Below are 13,955 nucleotides of genomic sequence, written 5' to 3'. Positions count from 1 at the left end.
ACACCCATAGCATCTTGGTTTGGAGCTTAAATAATAAGTTATTTCATATTTTAAAAAGAAGTTAAGGGGGAGAATTGTACATAAGTAGATCCTGAGGTAGAAATAAGTCCCTGATCTATTGTTAGGGTAAATAAAAAGCAAGTTACAAAACAGTTAAGTCAAAGAAAATACACTAATCTATTCCGAAAACTATTATTTCTATCTGTATCTTTAACAACTTCATTCTGAACTGATATGCAGGAAGAGCTATAGGGTAGAAGGCAGAAATATTTCGTATCTCCGGGTACATGTTTTCCATCTCTGTGTAGGACTATAGAACTCTTTTATTTTTTAATCTTAAGAGAATTTTTATTATTTTTTGCCTATGTGTAATTTCTAAATCTTTCGGAACAGACGAACATGCATTAGTTCTGTGATATGTGATAAAACAATCAAACTCTATTTCAAAAGTTCGTGTCTCCCATTTACACCCATGATTGGTTTAGCTCTGGTTTAGCCGCTGAGGTTTCAGGCCTATTTTGCTCAGTTCACGGGTTAATGTTGAAAGAGCTGCTTCTTTCTCCAAAGCTGCTCTAAAATCTTGCTGTATGAAGCAACACAGAAACAAAATAAATCTGGGACTCAATGAAAAACTGACAGAGGGGAGTGGAGGGGAAAGAAAGAAAAGTCAACCCCAATAGCTGTTGGATGAATACACACATAGTACAGCTTTTCCCGGGGAGGATAACGAAAGCAACACACACACAATGACCAGAATGCAGGACCCCTGGGGAAAGGCACCAGTTCAGATATGTAAGCAGACTGTCTTTCTATTTGGGAAGGGCTCCCAGAGAGGTGCTTGGTGGGAATGCATGGGTCTTTCTAACTCTGATTTTCACAATCCCCAATGCACTCCTGGAATGCCTACCTGGCTCCAGTGTATCATATTCTGCACAGAAGTTCCAGCAGGAGAGTGTGTTATATACACAGGCACTCTAGACTGCAAAATGAACATGTTGGGGGAAAAAAAGAATAAAAACAGTGTTAAGAAAGCACTGATAACAAACAAAATTTTCCCTTCAAAGCATTAAAAACTACAGAGCCACAAGCTCAAATAGATGAGACTAAGAGCAGGAAAAAAATTCTTTAACTACATATATGTCCTTGAAAAACATGTATCACCACAAGCACACCACACACAGCATGCATATGAAAGAAGGACATACAGCAACATGGTAACTAACCATGGGACTGTATGAGTTGAGATTACTGCTCATTTTTCTTTTCTTCTTCATACTTTCCAGGATTTCCAAAATTTTATATAACGAGAATACCTCACTTTTAGTGTCAGGAACAAGAAAAATTAATATCACTTCAAAAAAAATTCCCTAGAGCATTCATTCCAGAATTCTAAAACCTGTTCTCACAATGCAACATTACAAACTACAACTATGTTTAAAAACACTAGCATATTGCTGTCCAAGGGCTTACATTTTATAAAATAAATATATAAAGGTGCACATACACATACATGTGTGTGTGTGTGTGTGTGTGTGTGTGTAAATGGCCATTCCAAATTTAAACACATTTATAATAATTTTTTAAAGACACAAATCACTAGAATAAATATAAATGTCGAGACTTAAGTTATGACCGATCTCCTCTGTCAGTGGTTTCCATATGGATACAATGCGGCAATAGCCACGCAGGCCTGAGGACAGCAGCAGATGGTATTCCAGCCACTTGCTGACCTTGATTCTGGTCCCTCGTGAGAGCTCTAATGATTTCGTTCCTACCGTGCCCACAGCCTCCAACACAAAGGAGCACATTCACAGATAAACCAAAACCAACCACTGAGGGTTTGAAGCAAGCCTTATTATAAACATACATACCATATTTAAATTTCTCTCATTAAATCCGCAGAGAAGAAAAAGGGCATTTCCACAAAGCTCCTTCAGAATGACATGACTGCAAACATGCTTACCCAGCCACTTCAAAACTTCATTCTGGGGAAGAAACTGTTTGACCCCAAATATGTCCTACAAAATAAAAAGAAACCCCAGAATATCTCAGCATTTCATACTGGTACACAGGCCTCCAGGACCCACCTCAGACACAGAGACATGTGCCACGTGTCTCCACGGATGGCCAAAGGGAGAAATGGTGACCAGTGGGTGTTCAAACTAGGATACCTATGCAGTATGTTTACTAAGGCCAAAGCAGGTGTTACAGATGTGTATTTAAAAGAGAGAACAAAAGGAGGCAGGAAATCAAATTTACAGCAGACTTTTACAGTGGGAAATGACCTTAATGATCACTCATCCCAGAGTCATCCCCAAAGAGCTTCACCTGACTTTGATGGATTCGTAGTGACTTCTGAGAAAGATTCAAAACTGATTGACCAGCAATGTGTCTGCCTAGGGTTCATCTAATCCAGCGGTTCTCAACCTTCCTAATGCCACAACCCCTTAATACAGTTCCTCATGTTGTGGTGACCCCCAACCATANCTGCTCACGCTGGCTGCTGGCCACACATGGTAGCCCATGGCAACCCACTGCAGCAGTGGCTGTAGCCTACGCCGTCGCAGGCGACTCCCGGCAGCCCAGCTCCAGGTTGAGCTGTTGTTCAGCATCTTAGCTGTGGAGGGCAGTGTCACTGGCCCTCCTATGTGGGATCTGAAACGGGGCCCTCTGGCATCCCAAGCCAGTTCTTAAACATCGCACCACTCGGCCGGCCCTAAATTGTCTTGATTTTTAACTTCACCCTATCTAACTACGTTCCAAAGATAAAACTGAAACAATTAGGCAGCAGATGGAGGGGGTATATGATGGGTAACAGGTGTGTGGTCAGTACTCGGGACATTTCTTGTCACAAGTAATCTTTAAGAACATCTAAGACACACTCTCCTTTTATAGGTGAGAAACCATGGGTCTAGGGTCAAATTTTACTTTTTTTTCTTTGAGAAAGGGTTATGCAGTTTGCGTGTTTGTCTTAAGAACAGTGAATAGACAAAATTCCCAGATTGGAGAGGTGATGTGTATGATGCCTTTTACACTAAATGGCTTCATGAAAGGGGAGACAATGCCCAGAACCCGTTTCTATCAGTCTCTCTAATGCACACATGTGACTCACCAGTTTTACAAAGCAAGGCACTTTATAAATTCTATTCATCCCCCAATACCACCCTCCCTGCAAATAATCAAATGGTTGCTCAGTGTTAATCCCTCTAAAACTTTGCAGAGTAACCCTTTCAATTACCTGTTATGCAGAAATCAGCTGAAATACATACAAAAGAATAGTGTTTTTTTTCTTTGTGAAATTTCTAGACCAAAGCAATCAATAGACCCCTTCTCCTGCCTCCTTCTCTCCTACTATCCCCCCATACCCCAAAACACCACCACCAGATTTCTCTCTTTTCATGGCAGGGCTGATGGAGGCTCTGATCCGGTTATCCCAACTTCCTCTTCCCATTTTAGTTTTTTGCAGTCAAAATGCCAGTGAAACAGGAGCCAGTACTTGTTTCGTTTATGTTCTGGTTTTTTTTTTAAGTACAAATCACATTTCTGCCAATATAAATATACAGTTCTATGAAAAAATATAAAATATACAGTCATCTTAGTTACTGTCCAGCAGGAACATGCTTCATAGTTTATAGAGTCAGATATCAGATTCTCCATTAAAAATATGTTATTTTAGGATATTACTTGTCCTACAAACAAAACCTTCTAGAGATGATTTAAATATGCCAGTGATGAACATCTAATTTATATCCAGGAATCAAGGCTATTGAAGTGAGCTAGAATTCGACATCAAAAATACAAAAACCATACAAATTACTTTATCAGGTTGTAAAAATACATCAAATTTTATCCATAAATTTCCATTAGGTAATAAGTTACTTACTAAAAAAAATAAAAGTCAAACAAAGCTCTGGTGTGTTTCTCCTGATTCGAGTGTGAAAGGCACAACAGTCCTGGGTCTGAGCGGTACCCACTGCCCACCGCGGCCACACCACCACGCGGGGAGGGGTGCCTGTTACTTGGCTTGAGAAGACCGCAGAGTTCCCAATAGTTTGTCCCAGTGTGTGAAGTAAGGGGCGAAGTTGCAGTTAAACTGAGAGTGATGCAAGTCGTGGTGGGCCACGCCCCCGTACCACCCGAAAGGTACCAGTCTGTGCGTGGACCAGGGAAAGTCATAGCCCGAGTGGTCCTCCACCGACAGCCAGATGTTGAACACATGGAAGACCAGGACAGTAAGCGGGTGGCACTCAAGGAGCATCACGTTCACCATGTCAAAGAAACCCAAGGAAAACAGCTCCCAGACGCTCATGTACTGCGTGGCGAGCGCGAACGAGGGCGAGTTCTCGTGGTGCCTCTTGTGGAAGGTCCTGTACAGCCAGGGCACCTTGTGGTGCAACACGTGCCACAAGAAGAACTCGGCGTCGAAGAGCAGCAGGCAGAGCACGACGTGGCACACCAGCTGGAGCAGCTCCGGGGCTTCAGAAGGCAGGAGGGCCCGGCCGCGGGTCCAGCCGAACAGCGTCACGGGGAGCACGAACACCAGGTGCTGGTAGAGCGTCTGCCCCAGGCAGGGCAGCAGCTGCCGCGCCGTTGGCCAGAAGTTGGGGTGGATTTTGTAGCGCCGCAGCGCGGGCACCCAGGGGCACAGGAAGTCCAGCGCCACGAAGGGCAGGCAGAAGCCCACGTAGGTGGTGATGGAAAAGATGGCCGGGAAGAAGGGCGACTGGGTGAGGGCCTCCCAGGTCCTCAGGCGGTCCCACAGGGGCTGCAAGAACAGCCGACCGGCGCTGCAGAGAACTTGGAGATCGGAGGTGTTGCGGCCGCTCATGGTGAGGCTGCGTTGGCCGGCGGCTGCTGCTCTGGAGCCACCGGCTTTTCTTGGGGCTTAGGCCCCGCCCCGAATGACGTCAGCCGCCTTTTCCCGACTGCTCAGAGTTTGCAGAAATATATAACCCTACAGCTTTGCGCTTAGTTGCTAAAATACACACCTGCAGCTGCTTTTATATATGCAATATGCAATGGCAGTAACTTTTCATATGCGTGCAGAATTGTTTTGATTTTTTAAATTGGACAATTCACACACGATACAATCAATGCACAGGTCTTCAGTGTTGAGTTTCTACGAGTTTTGACAACTCAGTTCATCTGAGTCCCTTCCACCCCCAAACAAGATAGGGAATATTTTCATCACCACCAGAAAGAACTCCTTTGCCATCAGGGCACAATTACTTGTATTTTTAAATGCATCCATATAACTGTGTGTAAATGTTTTCATAAAGACGCAAATATAACTGCATTTTTTTAAAACTTTTTAAAGCGATATACCTTCTGTGTTTCGGATCCTTTCTGTCTGCACACCCAGTGTGAATCTATACAGCCGAGAACCGCAAATGTATCCTTTCTCAAAGCGACTCAGGGGTCCCCCGCCGCGCGCGGCGGCGAGCAACGCAGGAAATCCGACAGGACCTGGTGACTGGACTGGAACGTTCTCTAGTTCTAGTCTCCGGAGATCTATCCCCGCCGGCTCCCGGCAATCTCCAAATCCCACCGCATGTAGACTCGCCCGGAGGAGCCCGCAAACCCCGGCCGCCGGGTAGTCCCTACGCGTCGCGTCCGGAGCGCGCTGACCAGCGAAGGGAAGGGAGAGACATCGCGGCGATAGAGGGGACCGCGACTGTTTGGCTTCACTTTACCCAAAAAAAAAAAAAAAAAAAAANTTTTTTTTTTTGTAGTAGAACACACATAAAACAAAATTTACCATTTTAACCATTTTTAAGTGTTCAGTTCAGTGGCATTAAGTACATTCACACTGTTATGCAACCTTTACGATCCATCTCCAGAACTCTCAACATTTCAAACTGAAACTCTGGCCCCCTTAAACAATAACTCCCCGTTCCTCCTCTGCCAGCACTGACTGTTTTTATACAGAGTTTACTGGAATACAGTCGCACTCATTTCTTTACACACTGTCTCAGGCTGTTTTCACACTAAACTGGCAGAGTTGAGTAGTTGCAACAAAGCTAATTATGTCCCACAAAGCCAAAAATATATACTATCTGGACCTTTACAGAAAATGTCTGCCAACTCCTGGCCTACATCAGTCCTGAGTAAAGGGCATTGAACCTGTGCTTGAGTATTTGGGGGGCAATCACTATAGCCTCAAGGCACATCTCCACATACTTGTACAACAGGAAACAGGGAAAAGGTCTTCCCTATACCTAACCCAAATTTGTCCCCTTGTAATTTACACCTTTGCTGATGTCTACCCTCTGGAAGGACAAGCAGGAATGAAAAATTCAAACACCTACAAGGACAGTTTTATGAATTGAACTGTGCTTCTGCCCCCGCAAAAAAGATAGATTGAAGTCCTAATCCCCAGTATCTCATCATGTGACCTTACTTGGAGACAGGGTCTTTACGGAGGTAATCAAGTAAAGATGAGGTTGTTAGTTAGGGTGGGCCTTAAGGCAATATGAGCAGTGATCTTATAGAAAGGGGAAATTTGAACAGACAAATATACAGTGAGATTTGGACACACACAGGGAGAACGCCATGTGAAGATGAAGGCAGGAACTGCGGTGATGCTTCTCCGAGTCAAGGAACGCCCAGCAAACCACCAGAATTCTAAGAGAGAGACATAGCACAGACTCTTCTTCACAGTCCTAGCAAACTAACACAGGCAGGCAAGTAAACAGAAGCAACTAAAACAGCAAATGGAAAATGCCACCCTGCCCAGGGTGATGATGAGGGGGTGACGAGAACTGGTGAACTGGGAAGCTTATGCTCAGCCTTACATGTGCAACTGCTTTGTGGCACACAGCTTCCCTTTCGTTCCCCCCAAAATAATCAATTATCAAGATTTCAATGTTAAATATCCCGCTTTTTAAAAGGCACAACTAGGGCAAGCAATTAGCTCAGGTGGTTAGAGCGTAGGCTCTTAACGCCGGGTTTGCTTATTCAATCCCCCCATGGGCCAGTGAGCTGCGCTCTCCATAACTGGATTGAAAATAATGACTTGACTTGCAGCTGATGGGTCCTGGGAAAAACACACTGTTCCCCAATAAAGTTTAAAAATAAATAAATGAATAAATAAATAGTACAACTAATTTAACCTTAAAACATTGTGTGGGCTGTATTCAACACATCTTCAAGCAAATTTGGTCCACATACACACAGCCTGGGATCTGTCTTCTACAAGACAGTCAATCAATACCTAAAGCCAGATACCAGGTCTCCTTGAATGTTCCTCTTGTCCTGAGGAATCCTGAGGAATGCTGAGATTAGCTGGGGGGAACCAGGAAGTAAATGCCACGTGCAGAAAAGGTTACACAACATGAAAAGCATCTGTTTCTAAAACTGCTAGCTTTGAGTCTCCATAATGGTCACATGTGGTAAATGCATGTTTTTTTGAGGTTCTCTACCAAAAATAAGTTAACAGGGTGATGCATCACTGACTTAAATCGCAATAAGCCAAGCTCTCCTTTTGACTGACAAAAAATGTGAAGTGAGTTGATCTTCAGGACACTTTGTTACCCAAACACTACTGTGGCAAACTCCACTGAAAATTATGTCAAAGCAGGACAGTATTACCAGAAAGAAAAATTCACCTTACACATTTACAGGCCCTCCTCATATCAACTTTGATGTCTTACAATTTACACCTTTGTATTCTGAGAAAAGAGTTAGGACACTCAGCTCTCATGGAAGGAACATACACTTTCCAGAGCAGCTAATTCAAAGGTTTTATGAACATTTACTCTCACTTTGTCACTCTCCCAAGATATTATAAAACACCGTTGTCTAGAAAAGTGATTCCCAAATACGAGTCTGTTTAGCCTACATTAGAATTACGTAGGATACTTGGTAAAACCAGAGATCCTGGGCCCCACTCCAGATTTAACAAAAAACATCTCCAAGGTGGGGAGCAGGAGTTTGCATCGTTATAAAGCTACTGAATCACAATCTCCAGGGATTAAATTAAATTGAAAACATTCCTATGACACAGCAATTTCAATTCTCCATTAAAAAAGGGGGGGGGGCAGAGAGGGGCAAGGATGCAGCAACAGCAAATTAGCAACAACCTATATGTCTACCACAGGTTTCTGGTTAAATAAGTTCCTAAATAAAGTAGTTCCTTGTAATGGAAAACTTACAATGCAGCAGTTAAAAAGAGTGTGATAAAGTTTTATGTATTAACATGATAGCTCTCCAAGAGTGAAAAATGCAATCTGCAGAACAATATACATAGTTGGATACTGTCTACATTAAAACAAAACATTTCTCCCCAGAAATTCTCACACCAAGGTCTATAGGAAAAGACCCCAAACTGAGTACTGTGCTTAATTCTAAGGAAAGCACCTAAGAGAAGTTGTGGTAGTTAAAGGGGACTTTATTTGTAACCTCAAAATTGTTTATAATAAAAATTGATACTTCTATTACCCAAGCCATTACAAAATCAATTTGGTTTGAGGGAGTCACATCTTATCTGCATGTCTGGTCACCTATGCGGAGAATCCCATCTTCTGTGAGTCAGATTCTGAGATGAGAGAACAGTCCGTATTTCCTGTAAAACTCTCTGACATGGCCAGTAGATGTGCTATATCTGATTTTAGGTATGTATATATTCCTGTATGGGATGTCCTGTGTGTGTGTATAAACATATCATACATAAAACATATATATAACGCATGCATAATGGACCACATGGCTTCAATTGGCTCTCAACTCCTCATACAAACTGCTTCCTCCTTGAACAGAGCTTGGGGGTCACATAGCTCTAGGGCTGGCCCCAGGGAAGTTACTGGCTTGTGTTTGAGGGTCATATTACAAAACCCAGTAAGAGTGTCTGTAGATTGTCCTCAGTGAAGTCAGGGTCCAGCATATGGAAACAGTACACTTCCTGTCTCCCATCTCCTGACTAGTCCTGTGTACCAGCTCACTGTATACAATAACAGGCAACTCCAAGGGGCCGGCCAAGTGGCACAATGGTTAAGAGCTGGCTTGGGACGCCAGAGGGCCCCGGTTCGGATCCCACATATGAAGGCCAGTGACACTGCCCTCTACAGCTAAGATGCTGAACAACAGCTCGACCTGGAGCTGGGCTCTGTGAGTCGCCGGCGATGGCGTAGGCTGCAGTGCTGCTGCAGTGGGTTGCCATGGGCTACCGTGTGTAGCCAGCAGCCAGNTTTTTTTTTATCATTTAAAAAATAAAAAAAGTTTATCTGAGAGTTACACCACGCTATTGAGTGTATCACATCCCATTTACTAAGCCTTCATTCTTGGCTGCTTCAGTGCCCCAAAGGAACCATCAAAGCTCACTTTCTCACGCTTACAAATGAATTCTGCTCAGAACTATGAGTACAAATGCAACTATCTCGGGGCAAGTGGTCAGTTAAAATCTCATCAGTTGTCCACTCCATGTCATGGAGGACGCTGAAAAAGTAGACACAAGTTGTTGGGTGGTCTAAAATAGCATCACTTAATGGACCCAAATCAAATTGAACCCTATTTAGTTGACTAAAGTTTCTTGAATTGGCAAACGTGCACCTTTAAATGTGCACCTTCTAATTTACACAAAATTTATATAACGGCTTGCTAGATGAATAGGTCTTTTTAGGGCACAGAGTCTGTCTTCTAGAATTTTTTCCCCACAGTGCCAAGCATTATACCGTGTACATAATTGTTTAAAAGATATTGGCTCTAAAGCAAGACTAAAAAAAAAATAGTTTTTTGTTTGTTTTTGAGCACTGGTTATTTAGTTTAGGTCTACTTATCCACTGGGTTGGCTTTCCATAAAAGGGGGTGTTTACTGATTTCTGATGATATTAGGACTTCGGCCACACTCTTTCTTGTACTTCTCCAGGTGATTTTGACTTCCTGTGTATTTTTATCTTGGCACGGTCTTTCCGACAGGGTTGGATGACAGGAACCCTTTCTTCTCTGGCTATCCCAGAGAGCAAATCATTTTTCTGAGAATACAACAACCAAGTCTACACACAGGTTTAACACAATCTTGAAGTTATCTGATACCAACTCAGCAAATGACTTTGGACACGGCCCCTCCCAAAAAAACAGATCATGTAGTTGGCATAGCCCTTTATCTATGACAGAATCTGTTTTTTTCTGTGTGATCTTTGACTGTTTCTTTCCAAAATTAGGTGACACGGTCTTAGCATAGAGCTAACTGAAACAATTATTCCTGGATATCAGAGGTGAGAAGTGTTGTAATGTCTTACAACTGTAATACGTTAAGACTCACAGAGCGTGGAGCAATCTCAAAGGTCAAAATCGAATTCCTCATTGTAAAGATGAAGACTTACCCTCAGAAAAGTCAAGACTAGCTAGGATTAAATGGCAAGTTACAGCCAAACTGAGAGCAGAAACTGGTCAATGTCAGTTTCAAGGTAGGTGCCTCTATAGCAGGACTCTGGAGTTGGGATGGGGCACTGAAGTTGTATTTATAGGGCAGTTTGCAAAAGACTCAGGAAACGTTAATTGTCCACTCCAAAACAGGGGAAGCTGGTGAAGAATATGGGGGATGTTAGCCCCCCCCCCAGAGACTCTTTTTGACAGGTGGTAATGCATATTTGGTTTTAAACACTTTATATTTTTGATCCATCAGGATCACATGTATGCAGGTGCTTCTACTGATATTTTTGGAACTTTCACCAATGTCTTTAAAATATTTAAAACATATAAAATTATCCCCATTAAAAGGCATAACATTGCCTGTAACGCAGAGAAAATGCTCGCCTCACCTGACAAAGGGGTTGCTGCAAAGACCAAAGCCTCGTGAGAAGGCTTAATGTAAAATGGCACATGTAAAATGCAACGTATTTGTGTTAATACTACTAAAACATGCAGGCAGAGAGTTTTCTGCTTAGTTTGGAATTGAACTTGAAACCTGCACTTAGCACAATATAATAAGTACTCAATAAATACTCTTGAATGAATCACTACAAACTTTTAAAAATCAGAATTATTGCAATCTGATGTTGCCTTTCAGGAGTCACAGTTTAAAAATCTCTCCATGTATTAAAAAATAAATGACAAGAGTTAAACTTAGAGTGTATTTTAGATGTTTACATTTAACAAATTAAGATCTTTAATACCTACAAACACAGAATAATCTTCATTACTTGGAGAGAATATAAAGAGTCTAAATTTTGCTCCTTAGTGTGAGGCCTGGTGTTAAAGACACCTCTACTTCCTCCCCTGTGTCTGAGGTTCTGACAACTCTATTAGGAAAATTTTAATTTTCATGTCACATTTGGGCACAGGTATTCTTCGGAAACATTTTTCAGATGTTATGCATTAAATGTAATCCTAGAAATGACCACAGACATGGTTGAGCTTACCAGTCAGTCCTCAAATTAGAAATCAACAATGTCCTCTGCCTTTCCCAGAGGAAGAGACTACAGAAAGCCTCTTTATGAAAAAGTTTGGAAGCAAAGGCAAGAGCGCCCTCTTGTGGCAAATAGAAAGAATAACTTCGTTCTCAGTTGGAACTTCATTTGATGGCTTTGCCCACATAAACACAGTATCTTCCAGTTCCAAACTGGCAGGATATTAACTAAACTACTCCTTGCCCTACAGGTCAGTGGATATCTTTGCATTCGGCTTAACAGAACACATATCAAATCCAATTGAAAAGAACAGAGTCAGAACGCCCTACAAATTTGTTATAGGACTCCTTGAGGTATACGCTCCAACCTCGTCAGCACTCTCAGCCAACAATGAAACAAACCTACCATAAAGCAGCCCAGGTTATAAAGATATAAAAAATGATATAAAGAGCCTGTGCAGCTATGTCAGGGGCAAGAGGCCACCCGCAAAGGCAAGTGTACACTGTGACCCAACGTTAGTAAGAATAGCAATGCAACGTCTCTACCTCTAGCCTGGCCCACGTGCTGAAGAAACATTCCCAGAGAAAAGTTTGCAAAGGAGGTGAAGTAGAAACACTCCAGATAAAAGGAGGGCTCTATAGAATGAAGTCCCTGATCATCCCCATGGTCTGCTGTGTGGGGGATTTAATGACAAGTTCTCAAGGGCATCTACAGGGGCCTCCATGGCAGCAACCAAAGCAAGAGAAACCAAGTTGCCCATGGCCCTGAAGCCATCCTTCCACCTGAGTTCTTGCCCACGACTGGCAGAGAACAGCCAACAAGAACACCCACGCAGTGCCTTTTCTTTCTGGCCCTACCCAAGAATCTTGTACCCGGTTGGACACACCAGTTTGCCTTGGTCAAAAAAGAAGCATGTTTTATTTGGGGGGACATAAGGCGAGAAGGGGAGTGGCACCCTCCTGGGGGTGTATAGCCTTTGCATTTAGTACAATTTCATTCATTTCTGTGGTTGCTGTGAAAACAACAGATTCCATTTCAGTCCTTACGCCCTCCCAGATGTTATCTGTGCATCTAACTTCATTTAGAGAAATCGTTTTTCACACATTTTGCCAATCCACATATATTTACTGACTATATTCTGTGTGTTAGATTCTGGGTATGCAGAAATGAGTAAGATGTGTCTTCTGCCTTCAGTTTCACAGAGTAGTGGGAGAGATCACATTAGACCCCCAAATCTAAGTTTTGGGGGCCCTATGGTGTGATTTGTCTCTGCCAGCTCCAGTTGTTTCATTTGCTCAAAGAGGAGTTGGGTGGACAGTCCTTGCATCCATGGTCCTGCCTACCACCAGCCACCGCCTGCAGATGGGGTTCGTCACTGCTTACTCGCTATTCACAGCCTCGCTCAGTGGACCCTGCGGGATCATGTCGAAGGCCAGTTTCCAAACCATCCCCGAACCTTCCTTGGATTTGAGATCACTCTCTGCTCCCCACTGGAGAAGAGCTAACGTACTCAGGCAGCATCAGTGAGGTTTACAAGGAGGAAGGAGGAGGGGGGTAAGATGAGAAGGAAAAGCCTGAGTCCTGCCGAAAGAGAAAGGAAGTAGAGACTGGCTATTAAATAAAGGAGAACACACACATACACACAATCCTTCAAGCCTAGGAAGCTCACTGAGTTTTACTGAGAAGTTTAAATGAGACTTTTTAAATGTTACAAAGTAGTATTATGCTGTCTGTACATATTAGCCCATACAAAGTATCATTTATTATTGCAACTAAAGTAACTATATCAGAAAAACATATCAACTGTCATTCTGTCCCTCTGACAACACTGTAAGGAAACAGTGCTATAAGAAAAGCAGGTGAATATGGGCTTCCTGACACAACAATGCAAATCAAGAGTATTAAAAATACGGACACATACAAAACTAAAAAACAAAGCAATTCCCTGAGTTTTCATCTTAGAACATTCACATTCATATTTCTTTTGTGAAAAAATGAATTAGGACACTGTTCATGGGCAGCCTCATGGCTTTTGCTTCACACACGTGGTCACTGAGTTATAGCGGCTGGTTAAAAAAGTACACTCATTTCAGGAAAAATAGTGGTATCACTTCTCCACAGGACTTTTTCCTCAAACAGGTAGATTTATGGCCTGTCACACAAGAGTTCATAATTATAGATGGTTGACTATATCAATCTTCAAGCTATTTAAAATATAGTTGTTGTTTTTTTAATGAGTGGAATTTCTTTTTGAATTCCTCAAGTCACCTGAACAAGTTAAACATTTGCTAAATAACAGTGATCACAGATAGATTTGATAAAATTCATTATAGGATCTTCATAATTGGCACAGCTGGGGTGTCACTGGATTTGACTCAGCATACTGCATGAGAACACGAGAAAGGGTCATTTTGATCCCTAAATACAAGGCCATTCCAGTGGGGAGCCTTTTAAGGCAAAGAGGGAACTGGGTGCTTGCACACTGAGCTTTCCTCAAGTCAGTGTCAGATTATTTACCAATGAACAACACAGTTTAAAAATTAAAAGACTTACAGAAACCACATTATGGTTGAGACACTAGCTTCATATCTGGCCATGATTAAACAAAAA

At 42.4% G+C, this 13,955-nt stretch overlaps 2 protein-coding genes across 2 annotated transcripts in view; both read right to left on the bottom strand.

Annotated features, from left to right (window-relative positions):
- The window catches only part of LOC109377125 (lysosomal acid lipase/cholesteryl ester hydrolase-like), a 46,212-nt gene that overhangs the window by 7,167 nt on the left and 25,090 nt on the right, over positions 1 to 13,955 (bottom strand). Inside the window, exons 7-8 of the mRNA XM_019633378.1 lie at positions 1,872 to 2,018; positions 908 to 979 (exon numbers count right to left, since the gene is read on the bottom strand). Of these exons, the coding sequence (XP_019488923.1) occupies positions 908 to 979; positions 1,872 to 2,018 (219 nt within the window). The remainder of the gene's footprint in view (positions 1 to 907; positions 980 to 1,871; positions 2,019 to 13,955) is intronic.
- Positions 2,706 to 5,681, bottom strand: CH25H (cholesterol 25-hydroxylase). The gene has a single exon (XM_019633380.1). It carries the CDS (start codon positions 4,826 to 4,828, stop codon positions 4,016 to 4,018), a length of 813 nt encoding a protein of 270 aa, XP_019488925.1. The 5' UTR covers positions 4,829 to 5,681; the 3' UTR covers positions 2,706 to 4,015.

Source organism: Hipposideros armiger, unplaced genomic scaffold (assembly GCF_001890085.2).
Source record: "Hipposideros armiger isolate ML-2016 unplaced genomic scaffold, ASM189008v1 scaffold_1298, whole genome shotgun sequence".
NCBI classification, from domain to species: domain Eukaryota; kingdom Metazoa; phylum Chordata; class Mammalia; order Chiroptera; family Hipposideridae; genus Hipposideros; species Hipposideros armiger.
The sequence above is the reverse complement of the archived record's forward strand: the minus strand, read 5'-3'. Positions and strand labels throughout refer to the sequence as shown.

Coding starts and splice junctions, on each gene's coding strand:
- CH25H (XM_019633380.1), bottom strand. CDS start 4,828: ATGAGCGGCCGCAACACCTCCGATCTCCAAGTTCTCTGCAGCGCCGGT.